Here is a 10,251-nt window from a genome sequence, read left to right on the forward strand (position 1 = left end):
CCGTGAACATTTACTCTGTGGTCATTGTTAAGTCACGAAGTGAACGCTGTAGGCTCCACTCTCGTCGGGCCGGGTTCATTCATTAAAATATGCATTTATTACTAACATGCGTCTGTGGTGCACTGCCGATGCCAGACAGGCATTTTATGTTCAGCTTGTTTACTAGACAATACTCCATTTTATTTGATGGAAACTAACTCAAATGCCGTATCTGATAGTTCAGTCAAAACTGTACTTTGGGTTTACACCCAGTTATAGTTGTAAAGTCCTGATCCTCTGCCTTAAATTCAATCTCGGACAAAGGGAACTGTTTAGGACTAAGTAAATTGGGTTGCTTTTTTTCAATTCAGGAATGAATTAAGGGGTGCAACCGAGGTGAGGTGTAAGGGATGAGGGCGACAGCTGCGGAGCACGTGGAGCGGCAGCTGGTCGCGAGCTGACGCCGCGCGCCACCCGCGCAAACGCAAGCTGCGTTCGCACCTGCCAACGTCAAATATTAGGTACCTACCTTTTGACTTTTTTTATTACACCGATCCAAAGCTTTCGCGAGTGTTAGATGCCGTATACATTCGGGCTTAATAAAAATGACCATTGCCTGCAAAAACCAAAATACTCCTCATGTATCTTCAGGATCAGAATGCCATTCACTTCATAGAAACTACGTTGTCCGCCTACGCGGAGCCAATCTCAATGATTCCCAGAACATAATAGGATTGCATGAGTTGATGCATGCTGCAAGTCCTATTGATCAATGTCGTGAAATACGTAGGTATGAACTAAGTAATCGCTGGTCACGTTGCCTACGTTGTATTTACGTAGGTAACGATGTTTATCGCCGTATCTCGGCTTAGTTTAGCTGTAGCATTGTAGCGACAGCTGCAGTGCTCGATAGTGTTCACATATTGGTGTTTGTCTACAGGTAAAATACCTACCTCCTTGAAATACCTTGAAGTTTGTGTGTTTATTCGTTTTATCTCTGGTGATAATTAATTGTCAAACATCATTTGGATGCGCAGTGGAAAAATATTTTTAAAGTGTTTTGATATAACAATAGCTAATTGTTTTAGGTATTCAAAATGATAATAATTATAATATAACGGAAAAAGTGGCCGTGGTTAGTAGAGGAGACATGGAATCAGCAGAAACAAAAAATGGAGGTGCAAATAGCCCTATTAAAAATGAAGAAGTTGCAGGATCCAGTACAGCGCCGCCAGATGGTAAGTTCATTATTACTGTTCACCAGTATTTTTCTCGAATAGGTAGGTAGATAGGTAATTAGGTCCGAAGGGGATGAAAATTATGTAATGATTTTAATTGAATTATCGAGAATTTGAATAATAGGTATAAAAGTTTTTATGGAGACACAAATTACGAAGGAATACTTTCACCACGAAGAATAACAATAACAGTAAATTATTTAAATTTTCAGTACTTTTAGTTTTTCCTGCAAGTTTTAAAACCTCCCACTGCTGTTCCTTCTAGTAAAGCAGAAGAATGTTGCCATTTTATAAACAAAATAATTTTACCTAAAAGTAGATAGGTGCAATATATTGTGTTTAATATTTTTTGAACATTTACACATCTGATCTAGATTTGTTTGAAGTAGAACGCACGGTTTTAAAATTAATAAAAAATATTTTTTTTTACCTACAAAAATAATTCGTTATTATACCTTTGTGTAAAATAAATTGATAAGATCATTCTATCTGCAAAATTAACAATTAATAAGGTCAGTTACACAAAGTAGCGCCACCCCTCAGTCGTTGATAATACAGTTAGTGGGACTTTTAAACTTGTAACTGGTAACACTAGCAGTCTGTCCGTAGCAGTGCGACGTTAGCAGACGATGTATAGTTTCCGAACGCCGCGCGAGAAGTGACGCATACAGCACTGTTTTTCTCTTTTCCACGCTCTGGTTGGCTGTGCTGGCGATCGATTATGAGCGTGCGTCACGTAACGTCACATCGTTTCGTTAGTCGCGAGTTTCGCACTCATGTCGGAAGTTGTGTAGTTTGTTTATCCGTGTTAGTTTGACAAGTGAGAGTGAGGACTAGATAACTAGTGGGTATCTAGTTACAAAACATTTGATTTGATGTTTTCGTGTTCCCTACCCTGTTTAAAAAACCAGAAATCTGGATTAAAAATGGATATAAAGACAGGTAAATGAGATTTTCTTACATAATCTTTACATGACCATATGTTGTTAGATTTAGAACGAAGGCAACGTCACATATTCTCGACAAACGCATTTGTAGTTATATTTAAATGTTAGTTATGCCAGTCGAATATTTTATCCGTTACTTATATTTTTAAACTTTTAAATTGGTTCATTGTTTTCTCAGAATTTGGTAAAAGCTCTCCATACACATTTGGCACCATTTGCAAACATATAAATATCTACCTAAAATAGTACACATTGGATATCACATTATTATAAAAATATTTATATTGCTTTTAAAATGTGAGGTTATAGTACCTAGAACTGCAATAACAATGGCAAAAACATTTTTATTTTACTCTTATGATTGATTTAACTAAGAAACATAGAAACAGAAGTGTTTATTGGGCTCTAGTATATAATATCATATACCTACAATCATTAGTACATTTTATCTGCTGGTGCATCAATATACTTGTATTGTTTTAATAGCCACCCGCTGATTTTCCTTCTGGACTGTCATTGCCTGTCAGCCTTGCAGCGCCATCTATCAGTGTACATAAGTAAACTTATATATACAATAGTCACTAGGGTGGGTCACTTTAGTATGGAAAAAAATAAAAGTTTGTGAATCGAATCCTAATAGTAATATTATGTTGTAGTATAGTATTATAAGTAGTTTAAGCTGAAAAACAGATAATTAAACATACATCTTGAGCCCGCGCATGCGCTTCGAAATTTTTAGTTTTTGAAAAAAAACACGTATTACAAAATGTCATGGTTCTTTAATAAACAGTTCTTAAACTACTTGTATGACTGTCTAATATTAGACATTATGGAAAAAAATCACTTCCAGGTTCTAAAACAAAAATTACTTAATTTACAATTTCATAAGAAACTAACCACTTTGATGCATGAATTCTCTAAATGTACTTACCTCAAATAATCTTCTTTTAACAAACAACACAGTTTATATAGCAAAAATAACGTATGTTTCAATCGATAATAAGTGAAATATTAAAATAAACTCAACGTCAAACATGTAACTTAAGGTGTAAAAGTGGGTACTTGAACTTTTTTTATCGAAACTTCAACGGTGTTGCGCGGGCTGTTCCACTTAAAATATTTCAATAATATTTTAAAGGGTTTATAACAATACCTAACTACAACATATTTTCGCTATTAGAAATCGATTACTAAAAAAAATTTTTTTCGACCCACCCTAATAGTCACTTCATTAGTACCATGAAGTGCAAAAATCTTATCAATATACTTATTGCAATACTTCCAAGAAGCATTTCAAGACTAAGCAGCTATTATTAATTTGTTTTCTATATCATTCAGTCCTGATAAGATACTTATTGTATAAAATGATAGGCTATATAAGTAGACTTTACTTGAATTCAACTCATTGTACAATATTAATCTAATAGACAGGGAGTATTTTAGATTAACATTATAAAATTTCAAGTTGTGCATAATAAAAAGTAGGTAGCCAGTGTTTTTTTGTTACTCAATTGTTGTTGGTGGCCTTGCTGTTTGATTATCCTCTACCCAATTGGGCCTCTTTGTTAGTTCATGTGTTGCCAAATATGTAAATACCTTCAAGTTTGGATTTATTATTATTGATTACCTGCTTATATGGTTTGTTATTATTGGGTTCTATTAATTCAGTATATAGTCATTGGACATTGAACTTTTTAGATCTCATAATGTGAATTTGTCTGTGGTTCCATTGTGCTTTTATTTGTGTCAGAAGTGTCTGACATCACCTCTTTTACTTTGTTTAGATTTGTTGGGTTTATTGTAGGAAAATTCACCATTTATCCTTGTAAGTTTTAATCATTGTGTTGTTACTGTTGTTGTTTTCCTGCGTTTGGTTTATATTCGTGCCATATAATTGTTTCGCGACTACTAGCGCCATCTGTCTGACAGAAGGTAGTATTAATGTGTATTTTATTTCATTTTTTTTTATAATTCGGATTGTTGTGTGTGCTTACCCATAATTACTCTGTTTGAATACAATTAGAAAGTACAATTTGTAACGCAAATTTTAGGTTAATTATAAATTTTCAATAATAGGTATAGTACCTACCTATTATTGAAATTTATTATTATAAATAATTTATTATTAACAAGCCTGTTTTTTTTAAAGCAGCTAGCTATTCCATATTTATATTTATACGATGTATACTTAACGCGTCCAATACGTCAGCATAATAAATACCTAAGTCCTCATTTAATCTGCTAAAATTTTAAGTCGATATTTTGCACATGTCTAAATTCGTAAAACAAAAAAATCATGATGTTGGTAACACATCAGGTTTTTTTTTGTCTTGCTGCCATTTGGAAATAAAACAATATGAATAATGTTTTACATCAGCGTCCTGTTGCATACATTTTATACTCAATGCCGTACTCTTTGATATGTGTGTGCCCCATCTGGCGGATGTTCTTTCCGCTGACACCAATTCCGGGCTATCCTTTAGTTTATTTTTCCAACTTTTATGATGAGAGAAGCCACGAGTTGTTTAAACTACGCTAAGCTAACAACATTCAATTCATTCATGCATCCCATTTAAAGATAGGATGGAGATAACTCAAAGATAATAACCATTTCGGTTATTTTTGGGAGAAATTATTACTCTATACAACCCGTACTGAAACGTAGACGTATGTAGCTAAATAGATAGGAGTCTAGCGCGTAGGCGCTACAGGCGAGGCATTGGAATTCGAAAGCCGAGCGCCGACCACCCATAGGCATGAGAACATGGCCCCGTCCCCTTCCCCACGCTTGCTCTCCCGGCGCCGCCTCTCGCCGCTCTCCGGCACAATGCTGAATTTAATTTGCTTTTTGCGGCGAGTGACGTGAACTTTGCACATGATAATATCAGTCTGGCTCGACTTGAAATGGTCCTTGGTTTACATATTTTACCTCTTATAATTTGCAATAATATATACCTACCTACTATCCTGAATTAACGATAAGCCTTATCTATATTTTTCTTAGACTTTCGAAAAAGTCTATAACTCATTTTATTGTGCTGGTACTTTCATACACGCCTTTTCGAACGATAAGTACTGTCCGCATTCCAATCCACTTTTGTCTACTTTTTATTTGGTGTTGTATTAGACCCGCCCATCAGTAAACTACTGCCACATTCCACAGGCCCTTTTTTACGTTGTGTGGTCGCGGTTTCCGCTGAAGACGGCAACGTCGCGTCTCAAATATGAATGAAATCCGGTCGACTGTGAACGGCATGGCAACGTCGCCTCAGACGCTAGCCCTGATTGAGAACTTACTACCAGTGTTGCCAGATGTTTATAAAAAATGGGTAGATTGTTAAACTCCCCGAATTTATTTTTCATTTTGTTCTAATATTTATAATTTTGAAAATAATTACATTGGTGTATTTTAGAGTATGTTCTAAATTTTTGCGATGTAAAGTCACTGTAGGGGTCGCTGTCCAATCGAAAATGAACTTTAGGTAAGTAATAATAAGGGTGTAACTACCTAGTGCAACGACCTTTATTGTAACAACATAGTAAAATTACAATACCTAAATATATTGATGATATCTTATTCGCACAGTAGAATAATGTGTGTACCTAGTTATAGCCTTAACGAAAAATATAATATTATGTAAATATCGGGCGCTTTTATGTTGTACAGTTGGACACGCATTTGAGTAATTCGCGGGGATTCCGTTATTACCAATCAACCATTGCTGACATTTCTATAACATAACGATAATTCTAGTTCAATTTAAATAAGCTAAATGTTACATTACATACTTGTATTAAAAATTAACATTTAGAGTCTGGTACAGCTGTGCCTATGAAATGTAACAGCTGTGCGCGTTAGATTATTCAATGGCGTATAGGCGTCGTGTATGTATACCCCATGTGTACAGTGGCAGTACTCAATTCCGCGGAGGGTTCCGATTCGGCCATTTGAACCCTCTTTTGTATTTACGCTTGCGCAGTGGGGTGGTCGTAATAGCACCAAGTCCCCACTAGGCGGCACAGTAAACGCGTAGCCAACGATGTTCGTACTCACACGAACACTTTTATCGTACTACAATTTTAATTCGTCTGTAGTATTTCAACAAGTTATTAGCATTTCTGCCATGAGTGTATGTAGTGTTACGTGAAAAGTTACAAGTGTACCGTTGCCAAAATGCCTCTGTTAATCGACCCTAAAAGCAGAAATGGTAAATATCGATCCGTGTACTATTGGCGGCCATTAGCTGTTTTGGAGGCCTATTGTTTTGATAGAATTAACATGCTGTAGATCAACTGAGTTGTTCCATCTTAACTTACTAGGTACCAATGTATTTCGACACGAAGGTGTACACAATAATACCCTTTTAATGTTATGGCCAATAATCTGAGAATATATTTTTGTTACTAAGTGAATGTCGCATTCAGTCGATTTACTGTCTTTAATATTAGATTAGGGCTTTGAATGTGCTCAATTGAATATACTTATGCTCAAAGGATATTTTATGGTTTTAGACTTTAGAGCTTAAATCAGTAATATTAAATATTAATTATACACATGCAGCTTACACATTCTTTTATGTATATTAATGGGTGTAAACTATTATTCTTCTTTAATCTATTTTGTATAAAATTATGGCACATATTTTTTTAAGAACGTGAACAAGAAGGAAATTTGTTATTCAATCATCTGTTTGAGGTCTATTTATGTGTGTGGGGTTAGAAAAGCAATTGTGGTCATTAGGTGCATGCGCACTGAGCCACTGAGTGCCCGGAGAAGGGCCGAGGTGCGGGGGCGGTTGCAGGCATCGGAATGCTGATGACGCAGCCAGCCGGGCCGGCCCCGATGGCCGCGAACTTGTTGTTATGTGAAACTGTGCTTAACGCACACTCGCTCACCACTATCTTCTGTACACAGCTACAACATGTTCACATGTATGCTGTTTAATAGTGTTTAATGAGGAATAAAGACATAGTTTAGGAAGAGAATTTGTTGATTTCTACTATACTAGTATTTGTCAAGATTTCATACAAACAACGCCCAAAGTTTAGTTTTCATATTTAATCTTTTAAGAACTAAGAAACGATTTTTTACATACGTAAAGGTTAGGTGTGTGAAACTATGTCAGTATTGATATAACCTTAGTAACAGACCTTTTTTCTTCTATTACAGTGTCATCTAATGGCCCCGCCAGCAAGTTAACGACGCTTTTCAAAAGCGCACCGCGCGAGGCGAAGATTCGACCTCTTATTGGATCACTGGTGTTGCCACAACAGAATTACGAAGCAACATCATCAACGCCGTCGCCTTCTTCACCTTCGCCTTCCTCCTCCTTCTCCATCGATAAAACCGACAATCGCGATACCTTTGGCTTTGACTCAGTTGACATGCGCCGCGAAGACGAAAGAATCAAAACATTCGAAAAATGGCCTGTCACTTTCCTCTCTGCCGAGCAACTGGCCCGAAACGGCTTCTACTACCTCGGTCGCGGCGACGAAGTGCGCTGCGCTTTCTGTAAGGTGGAGATCATGAGATGGGTCGAGGGAGACGATCCTTGCAAAGACCATCGCCGCTGGGCACCACAATGTCCGTTCGTGCGAAAACTTGGCGCGGCGACAGACAGCGCTGCGGGTCGCGACGAGTGCGGTTCTCGTGTACCGGTAGACTCGCCGCCACGCATGCCCGGCCCCGTACACCCGCTCTTCGCCTCCGAGGCTGCACGCCTTCGTAGCTTTCAAGACTGGCCTCGTTGCATGCGTCAAAAACCCGAGGACTTGGCCGAAGCTGGTTTCTTCTACACGGGACAAGGTGACAAAACTAAATGCTTCTATTGTGACGGCGGTCTCAAGGACTGGGAACCCGATGATGTACCGTGGGAACAGCATGCGCGTTGGTTTGACCGATGTGCTTACGTACAATTAGTAAAAGGCCGTGACTATGTCCAAAGAGTAATTTCAGAGGCGTGCGTGGTGAATCCATCAAAACCGGAGAAAGAAGTTCCAATTCTTGAAAAACCAGTCTCTGAACCCGCAGAGTCCCCTGAGAACTCAGTTGACGACTCCAAAATTTGTAAAATTTGCTATGCGGAGGAGCGCAACGTGTGCTTCGTTCCGTGCGGACACGTGGTGGCCTGTGCTAAGTGTGCGCTGACGGCAAATAAATGCCCCTTGTGCCGCAGTACGTTTCAGAGTGCAGTGCGACTGTATTACTCGTGAGAAGAGCTGCCGAATGTTTAGCCTGAGTCTAGTCGTAAAGGCTAGCCTGACGAAAACGCGTGCTGAAACCACGCTTATTTGGGTCACGTTTCCACAACGAGTAAGGGCCGGCGTAGTCTTTCCGTCGTGCAGTGAAGCGTTGTTTTCACACATTATATCCGCTGTTCATGCGTCGAATAATGTCAAAAAGATAAGACGTAGTTGATAATTTTATAGTGAAAAAAACGCTACGCTTTGCGTCACATTGTCTGCGCCGGCCCTAAACTATTTCAAAGGGACAGTGTCATTGACTGTATTGAAACCCAATGTGTAACAAAAGATACGCTGTGTTTTAGCAGCTTTGATAGTAGACGATTAGTAAGCCTGGCATTATTTATGTTTGTATAGATTTAGATGTAAGTTGTACCGTGCGACATTAAATTTTAGAATCTGTCAATGTATCTTAGTCGGTATTATATGTTTTTCTGAACTTTTCTTGATGACAGTTAATGGGAAATAAAAAACTCGTAAATTTTCTTGTTGTGGAAACGTGGCCGAGGGCTACCTCTGTGATGTTGATAAATTAAAAACGGTGGGGCAAGTTTTAATCTCCGCGAAATAATTTATAAGAGACGATTTAAGTTTTGATGTTAAAATTATTTTAAATTATTTGAATATATATTGCAAGACGTTCACATATTGGAAAAGTGTCATTCTTTGTTTAATTTTGCTGTAAAATTAAAATTGGTTGTCTACAAAACGCTAGTCTCAAGTGTACAATAATTATATGTAAGCATTTATAGTCATCATAAATATTTGCTGTTCCAAAAGTGTTCGTCGGCTATGACATATAATGTGAATAATGTAAATAATGTAGCTTATCAATTTGTCCCACCGACAAACTGTATATAACAATGCAACAGCACAGTGAACAAACGAGAACGCGATAATTACAACCTGAACACAAACATCATCCTCAACTATAATTATAGGTTACTAATAAGTTTTCTGTGTTGTTTGTTGTGCTGTCCAAATGATAAATAGAGTCTATAATAATAATGTAAATTAAATATTAAAAGATTATAAAACGGACACAGTTTAATTTAATGTACTGATAGCATTTTTATGAGACAACTTTAGTCTAGAGGCATGTGCATGCAATGCATAACAAGAAATAAAAATAGCATTCGAACTACAACAAAATATTTCTAATATGTTACACTGAACAATATTTTCGTTGATATGCTACAAAAACAACTAAACACAATTTTATATAGACTTTAATTTAAATTTCTCAACTGTGATTAATACTTTCAATTAGTGCAACTTAACTCACTTGGTATTCTTTGACATTCAGTATGATAATGTATAAAATTCATTAAAAGTGGCATTAAATTTTGTTTTCCATATACGATTACTATTTCATTATTAATAAAAAATTGTTAAATCATTTATTGTCGTTTCTTTTTTACCTTTTAAATGATACCAACATACATAAAATCAGTATGGTTCTATAGCGACCGTAGACGGATTCGGTTTCGGTTTCCGAAGAAGTGCGAAGTGTTATAAGATTTTCCAACTTGTTGGAATATTTTTCCCATGAAAGCGCATTAGTTACCAGTCGTTATTATTATGATGACAATTAATAAAGCAGCTTATTAAATTATATACATTAACAGCAACAACTTTCACAGTTACCAGTTTCGCTTGGGGATATAGCAAATATTTTCAACCTTAAAAATGGTTATATTTTGTAATAGGCGATCAACGTAATCGAAATATAAAATGACACTATATTGAAACTTACGGAAAGTACGTTTAGTAATATCAATGAAAATACGTACTTTTATTGGGTATCGTTACGTATCATAAAAATTCCTCACTGCTGAAAAATA

The 10,251-nt window shown here is 36.7% G+C and overlaps 1 protein-coding gene across 5 annotated transcripts; it reads left to right on the plus strand.

Moving 5' to 3' along the window:
* Positions 1 to 481: 481 nt before the first annotated feature.
* LOC142976018 (death-associated inhibitor of apoptosis 1-like) lies at positions 482 to 9,808 on the plus strand. Of its 5 annotated transcripts, none has more exons than XM_076119205.1 (3): positions 482 to 500; positions 1,068 to 1,217; positions 7,335 to 9,808. In XM_076119205.1, exons 2-3 carry the CDS (start codon positions 1,130 to 1,132, stop codon positions 8,375 to 8,377), a joined length of 1,131 nt encoding a protein of 376 aa, XP_075975320.1. In that variant the 5' UTR covers positions 482 to 500; positions 1,068 to 1,129; the 3' UTR covers positions 8,378 to 9,808. The 5 variants fall into 5 exon arrangements, with proteins under 5 accessions (XP_075975320.1, XP_075975319.1, XP_075975321.1 ...); XM_076119204.1 differs by lacking the exon at positions 482 to 500 and adding an exon at positions 770 to 919; XM_076119206.1 differs by lacking the exons at positions 482 to 500; positions 1,068 to 1,217 and adding an exon at positions 1,853 to 2,159.
* Positions 9,809 to 10,251: the final 443 nt, after the last annotated feature.

This window comes from Anticarsia gemmatalis, chromosome 10 (genome assembly GCF_050436995.1).
Source record: "Anticarsia gemmatalis isolate Benzon Research Colony breed Stoneville strain chromosome 10, ilAntGemm2 primary, whole genome shotgun sequence".
Classification (NCBI taxonomy): Eukaryota; Metazoa; Arthropoda; class Insecta; order Lepidoptera; family Erebidae; genus Anticarsia; species Anticarsia gemmatalis.

Excerpts from the sequence above, each read along its gene's own strand:
- LOC142976018 (XM_076119205.1), top strand. The coding sequence starts at position 1,130 with ATGGAATCAGCAGAAACAAAAAATGGAGGTGCAAATAGCCCTATTAAA. Across the intron at positions 1,218-7,334 it reads CAGTACAGCGCCGCCAGATG|TGTCATCTAATGGCCCCGCC; the intron begins GTAAGTTCATTA and ends CTTCTATTACAG.